At 36.9% G+C, this 23,636-nt stretch overlaps 1 protein-coding gene across 1 annotated transcript; it reads left to right on the forward strand.

The window, feature by feature from the left end:
* Positions 1-2,653: 2,653 nt before the first annotated feature.
* Positions 2,654-5,342, forward strand: LOC136202746 (vacuolar protein 8-like). Its single transcript, XM_065993590.1, has 2 exons — positions 2,654-3,090; positions 4,283-5,342. Exons 1-2 carry the CDS (start codon positions 2,801-2,803, stop codon positions 5,133-5,135), a joined length of 1,143 nt encoding a protein of 380 aa, XP_065849662.1. The 5' UTR covers positions 2,654-2,800; the 3' UTR covers positions 5,136-5,342.
* Positions 5,343-23,636: the final 18,294 nt, after the last annotated feature.

Below are 23,636 nucleotides of genomic sequence, written 5' to 3' on the forward strand. Positions count from 1 at the left end.
TAAATAATAGTAATAATTAGACCTCGCCATGGGCCGATGAGCCCGTCCGCCCGGCCCGAGCCCATGCCCATTTAGCTGGGCCTGGACACATAAAACTAGTGTTAGGCTCGGTCCGGCCCAAGCCCGATTAAGTCCGCCTACTAAATGGGCGGGTCTGGGCTATGTAAATACCCGGCGGGCCTGGCCCGGCCAGTTACATATATATGTATTTATAAATTTAATTATATAAATTAAATGAGTCCATAAAACCCCTACATATATAAATTTATAGATAATTAAATAAGTAATAAGTATTTACAATTTACAATTAGTTGTCTCCTCCCTAAAAACCCTACAACAGCGCCTCCCTCCTTCACAAAACCAAAAGATCGACTCTCTCATCTGTGAAATATGTTAATGTGCTGTGTAGAAAAATAAAAGAGTTGAAGGATCGTCAGTAAAAGGTGAAATAATGTTTAATGATTTATGTGTTGTAATAGCACTAATGTATTATGGGTTTTGCAGAGACTGCAATAGCTTCAATTATTTATGTGCTATAATAGCAGCAATGTTTAATTATTCATGATGCAAAGCTACAATTGATTTTAATTGATTTTTTTTAATATAGACGGGCTTGGGCGGGCGAGCTTGGGATTCCTTTTTTAGGCCCGAGCACACCCGAGCCCGAGCCCGAGCCCGAGCCCGAGCCCGACTATATTAGTGTGGGCTTGGACTGGGTTTGGTCTGGGCTTGGGCTTATCATATTTGATCACAAACCCGATAGGCCCGATCCAAGTCCGGCCCAGCCCGGCCCATGCCGAGGTCTAGTAATAATATATACTTTATGTATTTATTTTTCTCCTTATTTTAGAAAATATTTTCTCTAATTATTTAGAGCGGTATTATTAATTTTTTTAGATTTATTGTTATCATTGATATTGTTTTTATTGTTTTTTATTATTAAATTTTAAATTGATTTTTATTCATGTCATTATATAAATTAATTTTTAATTTTCAAATTTAATCAAATTAAGGTAATAAAATGAAACTTTTTTTAAAATGAGGTAATAAAATGAAACTTGCTTCTTACTTTAACTATCCATATCATTTATAAAAATATGGTAGACACTATGAAAAAAAAAAACAAAGCAATGGTTAAATATATATATTAAAAATATATTAAAAAAATTACAAATATGTATTTATTTACAACTATAAATTTTTTTGGGACCCCCTCCAACCTTGGACCCTAGGCTGGCGCACCCGAGCCTAGACCCAGGACCGGCCCTGTTTGGTAGCTACATCTCCTTCTCTTGTTTGCCTATTAACTTTAAGAGAGAGATTTAGGAGTATAGTTTAAATACTTCGTGTTTACTTTTCATAGTTTAAAGGGTTAATATACATATTTGTCATTGTGTTTTCTCGGAAAAACATATTTGCCCTTAAATCAAATAAACCCACAAAACTATCCCTGAATTTTCCATAAACTTGCAATTATACCCTAATCTGACGGAGCTGCTAAACGGCGATGACATCAAACCTTCTTATCTCCATAAAAACTTCAGAAAAGAACAACCAATCACAAACATAAAAAAAATATGCACATTCAATTTCGATTAAAAGCAAGTTAGAAGAACAGATTGGTCAAAATTCATTTTTATAAAAGCTCAATCAACATAATAAAATTGCGTCTAAACCTCCTAATTAATCCAAAAGCAATAGCAATAGAAAACAATAAGAAACCAAATGAATTTTGATTGTCGTCATACAATTTTTGGAGACAAGAAGGTTTGATATCATCGCCGTTTAGCAGCTCCATCAGATTAGGGTATAATTGCAGGTTTATGAAAAATTCAGAGATAGTTTTGTGGGTTTATTTGATTTAAGGGTAAATTTGTTTTTCCGCGAAAACACAGGGGCAAATATGTGTATTAACCCTAGTTTAAAAGTAGGTTCTTAAAGAAAAAAAGAATATCTACTTTTTAAAAAAAACAGTATTTTCAAACCGTAACAGCAAACATCCCCTTAAAAAGTTGGTGATTTTTTTGGCTTAATACATTATTTGCCGCTTAATTTGTCCAAAAAAGATTGATTGATCCTCTGAATTTTTAAAGTGTTCCGTTAGTCCTTTCAATTTGTATAAAATTTAGTTCCATTAACTTGTGTAAAATGAATCAATTAATCACTGGATTTGCAAAAAAAAGTAAGCCCCAAACGGAAGATGTGTTGTACACACCTTAGAATATTTTACATAATTCACAAAATAAAATAAAAATAAAGTGTTTACTTGCTTAACTATAAAACTTGTATTCTCTAACATTAGAACCGCATTATCCTAATTGTGGTTGTTCTATTTTTTTTTTTAAGGTACATGCAATATATTTTTTGTATTTACTTGCTTTTCGTACTGAGTAGTTAATTGGTTATATTTTAAGCAACTACGACATATTTTTATGCAAGTATCAAACTATTTTAAAGGTTGAAGGGTCATCAAGCTTTGTGTACAAGACAACCATATATTATTATTATTATTATTATTTATTGAAATGTAAAGGTAAATTAGCTTAATGGAAAGCTACTAGTATTAGGTTTATCACTCAAACAGTAAATAGTCATCTTTCGTAATCTTAATCCTATCAAATATCATCTCTCTCCAAACTTAACCAAATTTTAACTGTTGCTTAAAGTCACCCCAACACCATTCATTTTTTTTCTCTCTCTCTTCCTCCTCTTCTTCTTCTTCTCTCTCTCTCTTCAGCGTATATCTAAGTTATTGCTCTCTCTCTCTTCACCCGGCCGCCCGACCTATTATTTTGTTCCAATGGAGGCGTGCAGGGAGAACGGAGGCCATTCTTCACCTGAAAATGAAACGCCACGAGCGGCTATCTCTTCCGTACAACGTGTACTTCGCCTTATCCAATCTGACGATCTTGATTCCAAAATTGAAGCTGCTAAGGAAATCCGGCGCCTCACTAAGACATCCCAACGGTGTCGCCGCCAGCTTGCTCAAGCTGTTGATCCTCTTGTCTCTATGTTGCGCCTTCTTCATTCGCCTTACTGCCACGAGTCCGCTCTCCTTGCGCTACTCAATCTCGCCGTCCAAGACGAGAAGTATGCACCTTCCCTTTTTCTTCCCCTTCAATTTAATTGTTCATTTCTGTTGCTTTATGAAGTGATTGGAGAATTATAGGTCTTTGTTTGAACGTGAGTTCTTCTCGATAATCATTATTATTATTATTACTTTCGTTTGGAATGTTTCTGGATAATTATTATTAGCTGGAGATGCATCTCAACTATATTTCTGTTTCCCAACTTTCTGCTTTTGTTTCAGGTAAGATATGATTTTATCGGATTTGGTCGAAAAATATTTCAATTATGCCATACATACATATATAGGAAGGAATCTGTTATTTCCTCATTTTCGATTGTGATTGGTGGGGTTCAAAAGCTGTATTGGGAAATGGGTTTTCTAGATTTCTTCTTCATTTCCGGGTTCTCAAAATGATCAGCAATATCCGGATCCAAAAATATAATATCACATGGCGTGAATCACGTTATGTTTATAGTATTATTCTTCGGATAGCAGTGTTTTAGGGGTGTCGGTGCTTTTCAGAAATTAGCTTACCCTTGAGAAATAAAGGAGGAAATAATAGATGCTTGAAACTTATTTGATTGTTCTTTGCTTCACATGTTAACCTTTCTTTTATTTTTCTTATTTATCATCTCCTTTTTTTTTTTTAACTTTACTTTTCATCTTTTTCTCTTTCAAGGTGTCATACTACAGTTTAATTAATTCCGGAATATTTTTTAATAAGTTAAATCTCTCATCCTCTAAAATATGAAATATAATTCTCTTATTTTAAATTAATCTATTAAAGTTCCATGTGGTAATGAGTTATGAGAGAGCGGATGGAGGGGTAATTATTGGACTGTGACAATTTTATATCACTTCAATCATGCCTCAAATATTAGCTTGTTCTTATCCCCACAATTAAATTTCTGATTTGATGTAAAGAATAACTTGAACTTGTACAAGTTATTGAATTTATGCTGCTAATATTCAACTGCTTCGAGGCAGTTGAGTTCTGTCCTACTACTAACTTGAACTTGGATTTTCTCGAGACAGATAAACTTTGGTTTAATGGTATGTTGAGTTGTTTTAGAACTGCGAATGCGAATTCAAATACTAGTTAATGCCCCCTCAACCAAAACTAAAAATTGGTTCAAAACTCGGATTTCACTCTTCAATTGTGAGTTTTTATTGTTTTTGTCCGAATCCTTCTAATCATTTCCTGTTTTGCAGGAATAAGAAAAGCATTGTTGAAGCTGGAGCCTTACAACCAATAATTGAGTTTCTTCAGTCAGAGGATTTACATTTACAAGAGTATGCAACAGCAGCTTTACTTACTCTATCTGCATCTTCTTCTAACAAACCAATCATTAGTGCTTCTGGTGCCATTCCTCTACTTGTGGAAATCCTTAGGGATGGAAGTTCACAAGCCAAGTTTGATGCTGTAATGGCTATTTCTAATCTTTCAACAGTTGCAGATAATCTCAATATTCTTCTGGAAACTAATCCTATCCCTTGTTTAGTTAGTTTACTGAAGACCTGTAAAAAATCATCAAAAATAGCTGAAAAAAGTTGTGCACTGATAGAATCCTTAGTGAGTTTTGAAGAGGGCAGAGCGGCATTGATATCAGAAGAATGTGGAGTTCTAGCAGTTGTTGAAATTCTAGAAAATGGTAGTCTCCAAAGTCGAGAGCACGCAGTTGGGGCTTTACTGACCATGTGCCAGAGTGATCGATGTAAATATAGAGAGCCAATTTTGAGAGAAGGTGTGATACCTGGACTTCTTGAGCTAACAGTACAAGGAACGGCCAAGGCACAGGTAAAAGCACAAACTCTTTTGCATTTACTGAGGGAAAATCCACATCCGAGATCTGAGCTTGAAGCGGACACTCTAGAGAATATAGTGTGCAACATTATATCTCAGATAGATGGAGATGATCAATCTGGAAAAGCAAAGAAAATGCTGGCAGAAATGGTTCAAGTAAGTATGGAACAAAGTTTAAGGCATCTACAGCAAAGAGCTCTCATATGCACGCCAACTGATCTGTCCGTTGCTAATTGTGCTTCTGAAGTTTCTCTAAAATGATTGTTTCAAAAGTATAGTGAACAAGCATGCCAGTCCAGGCCCTAGTGTTGGTATCAGGTGACTGGTGAATGTCAATAATCTCAAAGCATACTTTGGTTTTGGTATACTTCTTGTAGTCTAATTATAAGCATAAAAACAAAAATGTGGCTTGTAAACAAACTGTTGCATTGCAACTATATATATACACTTAGTTTTCCGTTTCCTTCATTTCTTCCTGTTTTGCCTCAAGGGAACTTCAAACAGAGTAATCATATCATAGGTGCTACTAGTTAGTTAGTCCGTTCTAAAAGTATTAGTACAAACTGGTGCTAGTTTTATTGATGCCATCTTCAGATAATAGCTGGTCCACCTTATGGATTAATTACCATAACTCTTGTAACCACCCGGTTCTGAGGAGGGTGGCCTTGGAGTGCAAGGTTTGAGTAAAGACCAACTTTAAAAGGATGACGACAGAACTAGAATAAAATGAATCACATATCGGAGATGGACAGAACTGTTATTGAGCTAGCTATATTACTAAACGGTGTTTCTAATATATAGAGTAAATTGCAGATGGAACATGAAAGGGAAAGGGAACGGGAACGGGAACGAGAAAGAGAAAGTGAAAAGGGAATTACAGAAAATGATGGGAATCGAATGAAAAAAAGGAAAGTAACACAAGCTGTAGCTGGATATGGAAGTTTATTGTTGGTGTTTTGGATAGTGTGTTGTTTTAATGTATTTTGTATCAAGCTAGTGAAATTGGGTTGTTTATTTGATGTTTTAATGTATTCAATTTCATGGATTTGGTGAGCACTTTATGAAATGAAGAAAGACTATTGTTAATTCTCTGTTTTTGGTTTTTATTTGACTTAAAAGTTGCATATAAACTATACAAAATGCCTCATTTAAGTGTGCAAAATGGAATACATTTTCATATATGCAGTCCTTAGGGCTACATACAAACATTTAATGCAAGAGTATATTTTTTATATTTAATATGCATTGAACTTTTATATAGCAGAACCTATTAATGCCAATGTATTATATATTTACTATCGTTACAACTCATTTTAGGGGGTATTTGATTGCTACTTTTCATGCTTTTGTTTGTTTCATTTAAAAAAAAAAATAGAATTTTAGGTGTTTAGTTAGGGAGTTTCTGTTTGCCTTTTACACCTAAAAAGTTGTCTTTTCCAACAGAAAACATCAAACCGTAACAGCAAACAGTAGGTAAAACAAACGGGCCTTTGCACTTACCAAAAAAGTTTGGATTCACATCTAAAACTAGAATTAAAGGAGTTAAATTATTTTTATTTTAAGGAGCTAAATTTTCTTGATTTTAAAATGAATCAGAGTATACATAACTTTTTGGTGTTTTTTATATTGATTGAATTGATACATAAATAAATATAGATATTGATGAGGAATATGGGTCAAGTGAAGGAAAATAGATAAACATAGGCGCAACGGAAATATAATTTTTTTTTTATCTATTTTATCTATTTCCCTTTCCCAAGATCCATTAATCGTTATTTCATACAAAGAGAGATTAAACAAGTGTACCTTTTCCGAAGATCAATCTACCGTTGCAAACGAAGTGCCCACAACTTCTTAACTGTATTTCACGAACAATGAAATCAATAGACCACAACTTCTTAACTGTATTTCACGAACAATGAAATCAATAGAAAAGAAAACGGTTAGTAATCAACCAAAGAATAGCAATCTAAATTGATTGCCTCTAAAGGAATCGATACGATATCAAAGAGAGAGTAAACGAAAGAGTAATTTAGATGGGATGATGTCGGAAGAATTCCTAGCCTCCAATACTTGCTTGGTCGAAATACATAGGGTAGAGGGGTTATTTATAGCCTTCTCAAATCCAAGCCCTAGATGTATTAGTTAATTAATTAAATTAGAATCCAATTTGGAATATGATTACTAATTAGATAATTAATTAAATATCCATGATTATCTTAAATCATATCCTAATATAATTAGATAATGATCCTAACCCGATTAGATATTAATTTATGTTAGGGGCAATTAATTAGAGTTATAATCACATTAAAACTCCTAATTAATATTATCACATAATTTAATTTATAATCATAATCCAAATTACAATTATTAATTAAATTATCTAACCCTCTTAATACATAAATTTCGGCTCATATGTATATACCCTCTAAATTACAATTCCGTCCTCCCATTCCAAGTCTCATGTGCGACCCATTAGGTACTTACCGCTGCTAACTGTATATATTTATTGGAATTAATTCAACCTGATTAATTTCAACTTAATAGATAACGGAATGAATTCGATGACTGTTACTAGCAGAACTGTAGATATTCCCCAGAGTGATAAGAAGCGAGGTTGATACTGACATTTACCTTTCCGCATTAGGTCTAGTATAATTTGATCATCCATCTGCTATATCCTTAGACGAATATATAACTATGGAATATGTCAAGTTAAATATGTTGAGACGTCTGTTTTACTTGTCCAGGTAGAATTAACTCTGAATAGATAGGTTAAATAAGATCTCCATTTCTACTCTTAACCCTATCACCTTGCAAGGATTTCCAGTTAATTCTTCACAAGAGGCCATGGATATATCTCCCATTTATCATGAGTGACGAATGCTCAATCTAACATTAACTATCCTATAATTACTTCATGTGATACCCAACGCTTGCCTCACACACCCTAGAGTCCCCTCTGTTAGTGGATCGTGCTTGAACAGAGTCTAAGCACCACATTCCACAATCCAGAATCACTAATTAATGTTTACTTGAGTCTAAGGATTACTTATACCTACTAATACCATTTGAGATGAACATGTGACATTCGGATGAATCTATCCATCATGTTATCTCAAGTCGGGTCCCTGATAGCTCCCATTTGTATAGGGTTTTTAGGATCATTTTAGTTCGTTTTTGCTTTATTTCCTTTTAATTTTAGTATCGTTTTGTTACCTTTTAGTTAAAATTAGTAATTTCCGGTATTTATGGCATTTTCTGTGTTTTCAGGTGTTTTTTTGGCCTATTTGAGCATTTTCGAACCAGACCCGAGCCTTTCGGAGCATTTTCGGACAATTCAGGGACTGTTGGAGCACTTTTGGGATTCGTCAGGGACCATTAGAGCAAATTTTAGAAGCCTAGGGACCTAAACAGATAAAAGTCGGAGCAAAATCGCCCCAATTAGGACCTGTGTCGTCGAGACATTACCTGTCTCGTCGAGACAGGCCCTCGTCTCGTCGAGACACTCCTTGTCTCGACAAGACGAGGTGGGGAAAGGCGCACCAGCGCCTTCCCCCTTGCTGAAATCCGCGGATCGGGCCCTGAAGCCCATTAAAACACTTTGTAAATGTCTTTTTCACCCTTGATGCATTAGGGTTTCCTCCCTAACTCTATAAATAGGGAGCTAATCTTAATCTTTCAGGGGGCATTCATTATTTTCTTTTAGCCATCACATTGTAGAATTTTAGCTTTTAGTTTAGTTTTATTTTTCTGCTTTCTAGATTAGGTTTATTTCTGTTTTTTTTTTCTTTTGTTGAAGGACAATTAATGGGAGAAGCTCGTGATCTTCTATTTTGTAATCGGGATCGACAAAGCGGGTTTTAGATTTCTATCTCTCTCTTTTATCTTTTACTTTTATAATCTATTGAAGATGTTTTCCATTATTCCTATTTTCCTATTGCTATGATTGGTTTGTCTATGAACTAATCCCCATCCAATTTAGGATGGGGATGAGATTGATTATATGATTATGTATGATTAGGGATCTAGGACCTTTGATTGATCAGTTTATGCATGCTTAATGCCTTGAAATTGTCAGGAATAAGATTATTGCTAGAATGAGACTCGATGACGATCAACTAGCCCGCTTTATGCATATATTGTGCCTAATTCCTATAAACTTGACAAAGATAGGATTATAGATAGATAAGAACCTGACCATGGAATTATCTATGCTGAATCTGTGTAAACCTGACCTCGCTAGAGACCACTAGGAGTGCGGCTTCGTGGCTGGGCTACGGCTTTAGCCTTAGTTGCCAAAGAACCTAATGCTTTGCATGACCTAAGGTATATGCCTAATCAAGCCATCACCCGAATGCATGTGAATAGGTTAGATAAATCTTGTACATATTTGTCTTTCTTATTAGGGCAATTACCGTCAATCACTGGTAAAACATAAATCTGAACTCCCTAAACCCATACATAGGATTTAATCAAAGGATTCCTCAGCCTAGATTGTGTCATCCATTAATTCACCTTCTACCCTGTTAATTGTTCACTTTATTTTGTTATCTTTATTGCTTTTAATTCATTTAATTAGTTATTCAAAACCCAAACTATTATTCAACCCTCTAAACAATTAGATCACTCTAGGTAGATTTACTAATTATAACAAATAGCCTTTGTGGTTCGATCTCGTGCTTAGCACAATATTACTTGTTGCGATAGGATACACTTGTCCTATTAACTGATATATATTTTATGAGCACCAAGTTTTTGGCACCGTTGCTGGGGACTATTTCGTTTATAATTAGATTAAATCTATAAATACCCGACAACACCACCATCATGTTTTTGGCGCCGTTGCCGGGGACTATTTCGATTATAATCTGTGTAAATTGAATAGGTTGAAATAATTGTTTAAATTTGTATATAAAAAAAATCGGGTTTTTCGTATCATCTCGTCAAGACATAAAAAAAAAATAAAAAATAAAAAATAAAAAAAATTTCTCGCCTCGTCTCGTCGAGACACTGTTCATCTCGACGGGACGGATCAAAAAAAATTAAAAAATTAAACTTTTTTTTCTTTTCTTTTGATTTCTCTATTCTTATGTTTGTTTTCTTTTTTCTATTGGCAGAACCCTATAACCGGAATACTCACCGACGCCAGATTGATTTTCAGGACTTCCGCTTGGATTTGAACAATTTAGCATCGGACATTCGGGGTTGGATTGACAGCCACCCCTAAGGGAGTTTTTCTATCATATTTCTTTTCTGCACTTTATGTTTTGCTTTTATGTATTGTTGGAAGTAAATGAATGTTGTAAGTGTGGGGATGAGGTAATATGATAGGATGATTTTTTATTCTGCCATTTGCATGTTTTTAATTTTTTTAAATTTTTTCTATATTAGGTTGCATGTTTTTGTTTTAATTTTAGGATTTCGTTCTTTATGTTTTTGTTTGCTTTTTATTTTGATTCTAGGAATAAAAAGAATCCTAGGCAGTTGAATTTGATACATTTAGCTATCCCGACAATACAGTTGACAATGCGCTTAAAAATTTACACATTCTAAATGAAATTTATGCATGCGTAAAAATCTTGAACAACGTTTGAGTCTCCAAAGAGTATTGTTTGCCTAAAATTGAAACACACAATTCAACCAGTATTGACATGGAACGAATCGTTAGTTGAGGTTAGGATTGATACAAATAACCCTTAAATTGTGAGTTAGAGCTAGAAAGATCAATATTTTAGACTCATGTTTAGGAACAATTGATCTCTTAGGTGTGGGATTACATTTATCGTCATTGTGCTTATAGGAATTGCATCCAATACTGGTTGAATTGTGTGTTTCTATTAAACTTGAAATGATTAGGCAACCTAGGTATAGCCCTTTGTGAATTTAGCCTATTTCTTTGTTTAACCAAAATCTCTTAACAATTCCACCAGATAAGCCCCTTTGAGCCTATATTTACCCATTTCTTTGATCAACCCTGTTACAAACCTTAGTCTTCTTAAATATCCTTTCTCACCCAAGTTAATTGACTCAATTTAGTTTTGATAAATCCTTAGACACATCTATCCTTCAAATTCCCGCTAGCAATCATTAAAAGGTTGTAATTTTAATAGAAGAAGCAACCTTTACCCATTTGAATTTCATTCTTTTTCCCCTCTATAAAAAAAAGGTTAAAAACCAAATAAAAATAAATAAAAATAAATTATAGAGGAAAGGATAAAAGATGTGCTTATATTTTAGTTGCTTCCTGAATACTTCATTGAATCACAAAAGCAACATTGAGCTTAAACCTTCTTATACATAGCGGAAAAGTGTCCCTTTTGGATTCTGAATTGATTGAGGACAAGCAAGATTTAAGTGTGGGGAGGTGGTTGATAGCTCCCTAATTTAGTGTCCTTTTTGCAAAAATCTTAACTATTTGAGTCATTAACTTTTTGCCTATAAATTCCCTTTTTCCTACCCCAACCTTTAGCCCATGTTACAACCCTTTAAAGACCTATGATCTTGTTTAATTTTAATGCATTAATTTTGATCGGATGGATGATGCAATCCCAATGTGACCACTGTGTGTAATAAAATGTATAGCGTCTACAAATAAAAAAAATTTTACACCCAAACACTTGAGCGTTAGAGTGACCACTTGTGAGCTATCAATTTTAGTTCTCTTCTTTCGTTTTCATGAAGTGTTGATCGATAAAACCAAATAATCAGTTTTGGAGACTCGTCTGAGGTTCATTATGTTTTTAATTGCAAAATGAGTAGTTTGAACTGTTGTGGATAATAAAGTGCAGTGGATTCTTGTTTTTGTACGGGAGCTATTTGTTGATTTTTCACTGTTTTGGATTCTATCTTGCTTGAGGACAAGCAAGATCCAAGTGTGGGGATGTTGATAGCTCCCATTTGTATAAGGTTTTTAGGATCATTTTAGTTTGTTTTTGCTTTATTTCCTTCTAATTTTACTATCGTTTTGTTACCTTTTAGTTAAAATTAGTAATTTCTGGTATTTATGGCATTTTCTGTGTTTTCGGGTGTTTTTTGGCCTATTTGAGCATTTCTGAACCAGACCCGAGCCTTTTGGAGCATTTCCGGACAATTCAGGGACTGTCGGAGCACTTTTGGGATTCGTCAGGGACCATTAGAGCAAATTTCAGAAGCCTAGGGACCTAAACAGATAAAAGTCGGAGCAAAATCGCCCCAATTAGGACCTGTCTCGTCGAGACAGGCCCTCGTCTCATCAGGACACTCCTTGTCTCGATGAGATGAGGCGGGGAAAGGCGCACCAGCGCCTTCCCCCTTCCTGAAATCCGCGGATCGGGCCCTGAAGCCCATTAAAACACTTTGTAAATGTCTTTTTCACCCTTGATGCATTAGGGTTTCCTCCCTAACTCTATAAATAGGGAGCTAATCCTAATCTTTGAGGGGGCATTCATTATTTTCTTTTGGCCGCCACAATATCGAATTTTAGCTTTTAGTTTAGTTTTATTTTCCTGCTTTCTAGATTAGGTTTATTTCAGTTTTTATTTTCTTTTGTTGAAGAACAATTAATGGGAGAAGCTCGTGATCTTCTATTTTGTAATCGGAATCGACAAAGCGGGTTTTAGAGTTATATCTCTCTCTTTTATCTTTTACTTTTATAACCTATTGAAGATGTTTTCCATTATTCCTATTTTCCTATTGCTATGATTGGTTTGTCTATGAACTAATCCCCATCCAATTTGGGATGGGGATGAGATTGATTATATGATTATGTATGCTTAGTGATCTAGGACCTTTGATTGATCAATTTATTCATGCTTAATGCCTTGAAATTGTCAGGAATAGGATTATTGCTAGAATGAGACTCGATGACGATCAACTAGCCCGCTTTATGTATATATTGTGCCTAATGCCTATAAACCTGACAAAGATAGGATTATAGATAGATAAGAACCTGACCATGGAATTATCTATGCTGAATCTGTGTAAACCTGACCTCGCTAGAGACCACTAGGAGTGCGGCTTCGTGGCTGGGCTACGGCTTTAGCCATAGTTGCCAAAGAACCTAATGCTTTGCATGACCTAGGGTATATGCCTAATCAAGCCGTCACCCGAATGCATGTGAATAGGTTAGATAAATCTTGTACACATTTGTCTTTCTTATTAGGGCAATTACCGTCAATCACTGGCAAAACATAAATCTGAACTCCCTAAACCCATACATAGGATTTAATCAAAGGATTCCTCATCCTAGATTGTGCCATCCATTAATTCACCTTCTACCCTGTTAATTGTTCACTTTATTTTGTTATCTTTATTGGTTTTAATTCATTTAATTAGTTATTCAAAACCCAAACTATTATTCAACCCTCTAAACAATTAGATCACTCTAGGTAGATTTACTAATTATAACAAATAGTCTTTGTGGTTCGATCTCGTGCTTAGCACAATATTTACTTATTGCGATAGGATACACTTGTCCTATTAACTGCTATATATTTTACGAGCATCAGTCCCCAATCCTAATGAACCCCTTCACCGGATACATATAACTGTCTAGATATCTCCATATCTAAAGCTTGTGAGATCAGCTCTCTATTCATAACAGAAAACACTGTTACCTGCAAGTTTCAACAACAATGCATTAATCCCATAAACATATTACTTGGCTTGGGGTTGTTTTAAGTTTATTGGTTTATTATAAAGTTTAGTCTCACTTCATGCTTGTATGAACACTTAAATAAACTTGGGATTTCTTTTATTTAACTTAACTAGTTCTGATAAAAGATTAATGCCTTTATATAGTTTAATTTACTATATCTTATAAAACAAACGATACTGAATAATTCATTTATAAATAGTTTTTATCTTACAACAATTATCTATATGACACTAAACCCCAACATCAAGCCAATTATGCACAACCACATGATCCAACGGGTTAAGGCCCAGCAATCACAAAGCAAGGCAACGGCCCACAACCAACCAATGCACTCTATAAAAGGAACTCCCACTGGCCAATAAAGATGCATGCTTACTTCTCTCTATCTCTCTCTGCAATAAAACTCTCTCTTACTCCATATACTAACATGTGCATCGATGTGTCCCTAGGGACCCTTCCTTAAAAATCTGACTGCAACTAGAGGAACCTCCCTCAGCACGCTCGTTAGCCCCACACTAGACCTCTATCGATCTTTCTTATTTTCAGACTACAACTTCGGGCGACCAATTAGCTCTGACCTTGGCACTCTAGGAGGTCGAAGACTTGTTAGAATCCAAAATCCAATGATTCCTCGACAAGCGCGCCTTGGATGAAGTGATAGGAGGGAATGTCACCTCTAGTAAAACACCCATAGTTCATCGAATCATTAACACCCACTTCTTGAGAGACTGGAAGACTCCTCCGGCTAGCCTTTTTATCAGGCACTGAAGACCCCAATGACCACGTGGCTTCCTTCATGAGCACAATCAATCTCTACTCAGAGGCTGAGGATATAATGTGCAAAGTTTTCCCCACAACCCTCTCAGGCAGTGCCCATGAGTGGTATCACAGCCTCACACATGAGTTGATTGATTCCTTTGATCTATTGAAGGATCTTTCTTGTCTAGATTCGCGGCGACAACCAAAGTCAGGAAAATCAGTTTGGATCTTAATGGCCTCCTATAAAGGCCCACAAACCACTTAGAAACTTCCTCTCAAGATTCCATCATCTTGCCTCTCAAGTCAAGAGCCTCAACTTGGAGGTCGCGCATGATACCCTAGCAAAGGGGACCTCATACAAGCCCCTCAAGCATAAGTGTTTTTGAAAGCTGCCAAGGTCTTTCGAAGAGCTCATGTCCATGGCACAAACATTCGTCCGATATGACAACTATGAACAATCGCTAGGATATGAAGAGTCTGAGAAGGACAAGTCTAAGGCCGATTCCAAACGTGAGGAAAAGGGTAAACAACCCGCAGAACCTAGAGACGGAGCAAGAAGTAAGAGGATGAAGCACCAATGCCTTATCATTCAAAGAAGGAGGCAGATCACGTGAGTAAACCGGAATAATCCTCAGGAAGAGAAATACATTATTCTGAATACAACACTCCCCAACCATCATGCAAGGTCGGACAAGTGCAGAGCTCCCCACTAGAAAAGGGATCCAGGCCCCGGACGGACAAGGAACAATGTTACGAATACCATAAGTCCTCGGGACATTATATAGGGAACTGAAATCAGCTGCAAAAGGAGATTGACAAACTCCTGGACCATGGAGCCCTATCTAGAGTAGCTCAGCAGTCAGATCCGTCTCACAAGCCATAGGACCCAGCGCCTAAGACCGAAGACAACAAGAGACCCAGATACCCGGGCAAAATCTAGGTGATCCGAGAGAGAGCCCCCATCCATGGGAGAACCTCGGCCTCCAACGGTAAAAGAAAGGCTTCTGACAAAGCATTACTAGTGTAGTCCCCACTACTTATTGTTGAAACACATTTCCACAATGATTTTGATTTGACAAAATTATTTAAGTTAGATTTAAATTCCCATGATAAATTATTCTAACACATTAAATTTAAATGCTTTGGTTTAGTTAATACTAATGTGTTTGTTCAATGATGAGTTATTTAAATATAAGAGCTTAAGACATTAAAAGATCAAGACCCAAAAGCCCACAAGAGAAGGTCAAAGCCCAAGTCAACAGAGTCAAGCCACGCGGCCCAGCAGGAAGAAACAAAGCCCAGTAGCAAGAAGGATCGAGAAGCCCTTCTCAATTGCTTCATGCCGAAGCTGCTGAGTCGAACGGATAGAAGACAGGTCATCAGTTGACCTCAGTAACTTCGAGACAAAGTCGTTCCACTTTGAGAAAGTTTCAGAAGACACAGGAAGCTGTCAGGAAGACTTTACCAAAAGAAGAGGGATAATCTGACGCCTACCGACCAGACGTACTCGCAACTGAAGAAGGCAGAAGATGCAATGTTCTTATTGGCCGAAGGCACTGAGCACTGACCAAGTGAAAGCGACTATGCGTCGTTTCCCTCCAACGGTTATTTCAAAATTTGAAATAACTGGTGCCTCATATGTCAGTATAAATAGTCCTCCCAAATGCTTCATTCGATCCAGATCTTCAACCAAGTCCAAACGTTGACCAAATAGCTACTTGAAGTTTCTGTCTCTAAAGCAAGCAAAAGAGAAATCTTACACTCATTCAAATCTTGTGTAAAAGTCTAGATTGTTTAGCACCTAAAGTTTTCTATGTAATTAGAACAAAAACTTTATCAATTCTAGAGAATAGAAGGAGACACTGAGTTGCTCGGTTATAACACTCAGTAGTAGAGATAGTATTAAGTAGAAGAATAGCGGAAGGTACTCTTGTATACTCAGTGACTATTGTAAGAGGTTTGTGCTCTACCTGAAAGAGCTCAGTAGTGGATTTCAAAAGCTCGGAAGGATTCCGGGGACTAGACGTAGGCAAGGAGGCCGAACTAGGATAAGTCTGCTGAGTAATATCTTTCTAACCCTTACTCCTTATTTACTTGCTTTGTGTTGTGCCTAGTAAAACGTAAAACGTATTTACTGAGTTACATGATCTGAACACTGAGTTCAGGAATAGACTTAATATTTATCTCCTGACTCTCAACAGAAGCAGATTTAGTTACCAGTTAACTAAACTTGCCTCTGATCTTACTCAGTATCACTGTGCTAAAAGACTTAGTAAAAGTCTTAAAGAAAAAAAAGTCAGCTTTAACGTGAAATTTTTAAAATAGTTCCTAACCCCCTCCCTTGGAACTAATCTTGTCACATTACACGGGACCAACAAGTGGTATCAGAGCCTAGTAGCTCAACGCACAAGATAAAACTATCTTGAGCTGATCCCCACTATGGCTGTTAACAACACTCGTTTCCTACCAGGAAATGAAACAACTCAGATTCTACCTGAGGGTTTATCTATCACTAGGCCTCCCCTATTCTTCGGTTCAAACTATACCTTCTGGAAGAATATGATGAAAAATTTCATACAGGCAACAAATATGAGTGCATTGCTGTTAAGCCCAAAATATACCTAAAATATCATTAACATTTACATCATTTTTATTACGAATTTGTGTTATTTATATCTGTTTAGATTACTTTTACTTTCGAATATCTTTCTTTCTTGCAAGGTACTTGAATATTTGGTAAAATCCAAATAGGAACGAAAAAGGATCTAAAACAGAAGAAAAGCCCTATAAAAGGAGTCAAAGACGACGTAAATCGAAAGCGCCAAGTCGAGGACACGAACGAAAGCAAGAAGTAAGAAAACCTGCCGGGCCGCGACAGTGGATCCCAGACCCGCGGCCGCGACACGCGCGGTACAACCAATTCTCCCCTTCGTCCATCGCTCAGCTCAGTGCTACGTCATTCACGGCCGTGGATTACTATCCTCGGTAAGTGCAGAAATTCACCAAGAGCATTTAACACATGCTGAAAATCCAAGAAACGCGTTCGTTCAAGTGGATAAAGACGTCATTTCACAACGGACACGACTCTTAACCAACGGATACATCACTTCAAACACAACCCTTCAACATCTATAAATAAAGAGTTGATGTTGAGAAAAAGTGTAATGAATTGCTATAATATAGATATAGAAATCAGAGCGTAGAACTTATGTCGAAGGTCTAAGTAAAAACATTTCGAGAGTTAGAAATTAGATTCTGTACAAAACAAGATGAGGTACACATATTGTTTATAGTTTAATTACAACTCAGTAGCGTTTAGACATTGTTCCAGTTTTAGTTTGCATCATGGTAGTGGCCGACCGAATCCCTATTACGAAGTTACAGCGAGAAGATTGAGTAAAGTGTTCGCCCCCGAGTCTGACAACCTCCTAGGAAACCCAAGGAAGCGGAACCGATCAAGCCCTTCACTTGCACGCCCTCGAAGAACTCGATGCTCCTTATTCTCTGTAAACTTGTATCAATTTACATTTCATCTAATAAAGTCCGTTCTATTCGACAAATCGTTATGCAGTACTTATGGTAACCAATCCAATATAAGTGAGGCTGGTGTTTTCATTAATATGCACTTGAATTCAAAATCATTACAAGGAAACTTTGTTGAACACTTAGGCAAATTATCATCTCGAAAGAGTGTTAATTTGAGTAAGGGCAACTATCCCAAAAGGGTTTTGTCGCGTTCAAAGCCAATTAATTAGAGGTTCCGTCATTTATTTCATCATCATAATAATACAAAGTTTAAGTTGTTTTCTTTGCTTAATGCAAATGAACAAATTCATTCCTTTTTCTAATAAGTTCTAAATGTTCCTGTTTTGTAAAATTCATCCTTAAAATCAGAAGATCTTTCTAACAATCGATTTATTCTAAATATATAATCTTATTCCAGCATTTTCAAATACTCAAAGTTTTCAAATTCAATCAAATAAATTTCCTAAATTCAATTAATCCAATTTTCACTTTTTATTTACATTTTATAAATCTAACAAGTTCGAAATTAAAGATTCAAAAATAAGTTTTCGTTAAAAAACGTATCTCTGTGGGATCGATATTTTTATTACTACAAGCGAAACCGTGCACTTGCGGAAATCGCTCAACAATTGCTAGCAATAGTCCAAGGCTCGTTTGTTCCCTATGAAACTGTTGACAATGTAAAAATTGTCAAGGATGAGGCAAAGTGGACTGAGGATGACCTCAAGAAACTGCAAAACCAAGCCTCGGCTATAAACATGCTTCATTGTGCTCTAGATGCTGCAAAGTACAATAAGATTTCAGGTTGTGAGTCAGCACAAGAAATCTAGAGGAAGATAGAGGTCACCTATGAGGGAACCAGCAAGGTCAAAGAATCAAAGGTGAACCAACAGATGAGGATGTACGAGCTGTTTGAGATGAATGGCGGTGAAGGGATCTCTAAGATGAACTCAAGATTCACCAACATAATCAACGAGCTTAAGAGACTTGGCAAAATCTTCTCTGAAGAGGAGCAAGTCAAGAAAATACTGAGAAGCCTCCCGAAGAGCTGGCAAGCAAAGAAAACTGCCATTGAGGAAGCTCAAGACTTGACCACCTACAAGTATGATGAGCTCATTAGATCTCTGCTGACCCATGAGATCTCAATGAAGAATTTTGAGGTCAAGGAAAAGTTTGAGGACAAGAAACAAAAGTCCCTTGTCATGAAAGCAGACTCCACTGATGACAGCACGTCAGATGATGAAGAAATGGCCATGTTCACAAGAAAGATGAAGAGGTTGTTCCGGAAGAATGAGAAGTATGGCAAGAAGCCATTCCGGAAGTATGACAAGTACAAAGCTGAGCATAACGACAACAAAAGCAGAAAGGAGAGCTCAAAGCCAATCACCTGCTTCGAATGTCATCAGCCTAGCCATATCAAGTCAAACTGCCCTACACTCAAGAAAGATAAGAGAAACGTCAAAAAGGCAATGGTGGCCACCTGGAGTGATAGTGACGAGTCATCATCCTCTGAAGCTAGCGCTACTGAGTCAGCAAACATCTGCTTTATGGCTGATGAGTTTGATAAGGCGCGCATTTCTGAAAAGGGCGAAACCTCCTATGCATCAGACAATGAGGAAGAAACTACTGAGGTGGGCCCGAGGTGTGCTGAGAAGTCAAAGTTGTGGTACATTGACAGCGCATGCTCGAGGCATATGACGGGTGATAAAACTCAGTTCATCACACTTGTGCATAAACATGGAGGAAACGTAAGTTTCAAAGACAACAAAAAGGGTAAGATAGTTGGGTCAGGAACCGTTGGTGGTAACCCTACTATTGAGTCAGTCTCCCTAGTCAGAAGACTTGAATATAACCTACTGAGTGTAGCTCAACTGTGTGACAGCGGTATGAAAGTTATATTTGATGCCTCTGGATGTCAAATACTCGAGGGAAAAACTAATGAGTTAGTTTTAACTGCCCCTCGTGTCGATGATGTCTTTATGCTAAATTTGGAAAAGAAGTTTTCAAAAGATATATGCTTAGTGTCAAAGGAAGAAAATTCCTGGCTATGGCACAGAAGACTTAATCATCTAAGCATGGACCTCCTAGCCAAGTTAGTAAGAAAGCAATTAGTTGAGGGATTGCCCAAACTTAAGTTTGAAAAATATCAATTATGCAATGCTTATCAGTATGGAAAACAAACTAGAAAATCTTTTCAAAGCAAAAACATTGTCTCAACCAAGCGTCCACTAGAGTTGCTACACTTGGATCTCTTCGGACCAAAAGATTTTCCTTGGTCATTGTAGATGACTTTTCTCGGTACACTTGGGTCATCTTGCTCAGTAGTAAGGATGAAACCTTTGAGATGTTTTCTACATTGTGTAAAAAGCTTGAAAATGATAAAGACCTAAAGAATACTCACATCCGAAGTGATAATGGTGGAGAATTCAAGAACCAATTGTTTGATGAATTCTGTGAAGCCAGCGGCATTGACCATAATTTTTCTGCTCCTAGAACTCTGATGCGCCTTCGGTGAAGAAGACTCACTAAGGGATAAGTGTACCCCATCGTTATCAAGTAATAAATCTGGAAAGTCTAGGTATCGAATCCACAGGACTTATTTACCACAAGTATCAAACTACTTGGTCTCAGGTGTTATCTAGGCTTTGTGGGTTTTTAGTTTGTTTGTTTAAGTTAATCTACTCCTAGGTTGAATTACGCTACTCCTAGCTAAGTTATTCTAATTCTAACTAAGTTATTCCACGCCTAATTAAGTTAAACTACTCCTAATTAAGTTATACTACTCCTAAGTGATCTTTCACTAATGTAATTACCCGAAGGAACATGGTATGAACGATAATAATGAAGTTAGGTTATTAGGTCTATTGATTAAAAACCTAATCTAAGTCACTTGTATTCAAGGCGATTAACCCTACTTACCCTCCTGAAGTTCCTAGTGCGTGATTCCCTTGTAAGGCCGAAACTAGGTCTAAGGCTCAGCAATTTGGGCTTAATCAACTAAGAGGTCGTCAATCTCCTAGGCTGTGACTAGGTCAGATTCAGCTCACAATATGTGCCTACTAGATTTTGGGGCTTTTGAATGAGTTAAACCAATTGAACAAAGCGTAAGACAAAGATTAAACAAATAATCATAGAACAAAACAAGAGCTAAAATATTATTAAAGGCGAAGAACAATGTCACAAGATACAATTAGCCTAGGATTCATAGACTGTATCAAAGAGTACAAACAAGGAAAGATAAAATAAGATACGAAAATCCCTTTCAGGGAACCTGTCTACTCTGCAGCCGGCTTCCTAGGTCTTAAGGACGGACCTTGAATATTCCTCGGTGAACAGCTTTGAAGGAGCTTCAATGGAGGTTGAAGAAGATGGAGGAGATGGAGAGGAATTTCAAGGGGAAAGCTAAAGTAAATTACAATAATGAAAGATGTTAATTTACATTGGAAAAATCCTATTTATAGGCGCGGCTCGGGCCCTTTTCTTGACCTATTTCGTGTCCTTATGCAGGTAGGAAGTCGTGGGGCCGGTCGTGGAGTCGTGGGGGCGGAATTGGTCTTTTTGACCAATTCCCGCAGGTCTGCTCGGCGAGCAGGGCGAGCTGCTCGGCGAGCAGGCACAGCCTGCTCGACGAGCTGGCCTAAATAGGCCAGTTCGTCGAGCAGTCTTGCCCGGCATGCCTCTGCGCGGTCGCTGAATGCCAAAAGTGTGTTTTTCGCCCGAACTTATCCCTGCGCATGCACAAAAACTCCATATAGCATTAGTCCAAAGGCTAAATTGACCCGCCAATCGCTTATTTTGAGCAAACGCTTCGTTTGGTGTGACTTTTGACGGATCAATTAGCTTCAAAAGATAACGGAATTATAATATGCATGCCATTTTGGCCGTATTGGCCTAAATTGATCATAAAACGAGCCTAAACAACGAAAAGTAAATAAAACATTTCCAATTTCTAACTAACTCACACAAAAGCATTTAAATGCGAGATTTGCTCGCTTATTAACTAAATAACGCTAAAAACCGTCCTAAAACCGTACCCAAAGATAGGGGTTTTTGACCCCTATCAAACCTCCTCGCACTTAAAACTTTATTTGTCCCTAAGTAAACTAAAAAAGTAAACCCGCAATCACAAGCAAGCTAGAAAACCTCCCGGTTTGACTAGGTGCTTGACACAATTTCGAGCATCTGTAATTACATGCATTCGGAAATACAAAGTAGAGACACGATATCCAAAAGCCGCATTTCAATTATCATAGGTCATATGTTTTAAGAAAAAGGACACATGTTCAATTAAACGAGCTTGAGGGGATCGCTAAGTAAAACACCTCACCATAGGTATTTCACTCATTTCACACAATTTTGGTGGCTAAAGTGTTTACTCTCGGCTTATGTTCTTGCTTAGGATTACGTTGATTTTGCACGTTCATCCGAGTTCCTCTACTATGCTATATGACTCCGATGATATCAAAAACAGCCTCGAATTGGGGTTGTAATGTGGTAGAGGGTTAAAGGTACAACAAGGGTTAATAGTTCTAGCGCTAGAAAAACAAAGTTAAAATGGCTTTAGCGAGTATGAAGTGACTGAGCTTTTTATTCGTTATATTTTCTTTGAGACGTTTTGATTTTAAGAACTGGGAGATAGAGTTCTCCTTCTTTTGTTCATCTCTTTTCTTTTTTTTTTGGATAGCATTGCTCAATCACTTCTTAGCCTTTTAGCTTGCTACTATGATGCCATAAACAATGATAAAGCGCTAGAAGAAAACAAAGGCTCAATTCGAGCTTTGCAAAAACTGGGTTAAGTAACAAACCAAGTGATGATTTGCAAAAATTGGGTTAGGACGAAAGAAAAATCTACAAACTACAAAAATATAGGATCAAATGGGCTTCCTAGAGTGGATGAAAAAGAGAAAATAAGGTAAAGAAAAGGGTTAATTCTAATGAGGCTGATTTCATCGTCTACCATCTCAAATCATTGCATGTAGGTTCAACACAGTATTAGGTGCAAAATCTGTAATCTTTCCACAAGTCAAAGCATTCACACAAAAATGTTAAGAAAAAGAGTTTTTTGATGTTCGCTCTTGGGCTCAAATTCAACTCACAATTCTTTGGGTTTCAATTTTGTGTTTACTAGTTCTCCCCAAACTCAAGTTTAACATCACATGCCTTCAATTCTTAAGTTATCTACCTAAGTAATGATTTTAGCATTTCTTCAAAAGTAGGGTCTAAATGCAAACTTTAGCTCATGCTTTTACAGATACAAGGATTGTGTCCTACACCTAAACTAGTTGTCATGCAATCTTAGATTCGGTTCTCAGCCCTCAAGGACAAATAACGAAGTTTAGATTCGAAGGAGGTTCACGGTTTTAGGTCCTAAACATGCAAAACATAAATAAAACCCGAAAAACGCAAAACTAAACTAGACACGACGCAACAAAAATTTAAAAATTATACAAATTTTGTAAGTTTGTCTACCCCTCCTCCTCACACTAAAAATATGCAATAAGTTCCAACATTGCATCACAAACCATAAAGTACAAGTGCAAAAAGTTAGGGTGGAGAAGATAACTTACTGATCGGTCGAGGGGTATGTAATTGTCTGCAGGCGCAGAACTTGTACGTCCGAATTATTTTTGCCAAGATAAATCTTAAGACGGTGCCCGTTTACTTTCTGGGTGGTCCCATCCTTCCCCTCGATTTCGACCATTCTGGAGGGGTGTGCGTTGATGACTGAGAATGGCACATACCATCTACTTTTGAGTTTGCCAGGGAAGAATCTCAATCGGGAGTTGTATAAAAGTACTTGATCGCCTATTTGAAATGTTTTCATTTGTACTTTCCTA

The sequence above is a fragment of the Euphorbia lathyris genome, chromosome 1, assembly GCF_963576675.1.
Source record: "Euphorbia lathyris chromosome 1, ddEupLath1.1, whole genome shotgun sequence".
NCBI classification, from domain to species: Eukaryota; Viridiplantae; Streptophyta; class Magnoliopsida; order Malpighiales; family Euphorbiaceae; genus Euphorbia; species Euphorbia lathyris.

Coding starts and splice junctions, on each gene's coding strand:
- LOC136202746 (XM_065993590.1), top strand. CDS start 2,801: ATGGAGGCGTGCAGGGAGAACGGAGGCCATTCTTCACCTGAAAATGAA. Junction 3,091..4,282: donor CTCGCCGTCCAAGACGAGAA/GTATGCACCTTC, acceptor CCTGTTTTGCAG/GAATAAGAAAAGCATTGTTG.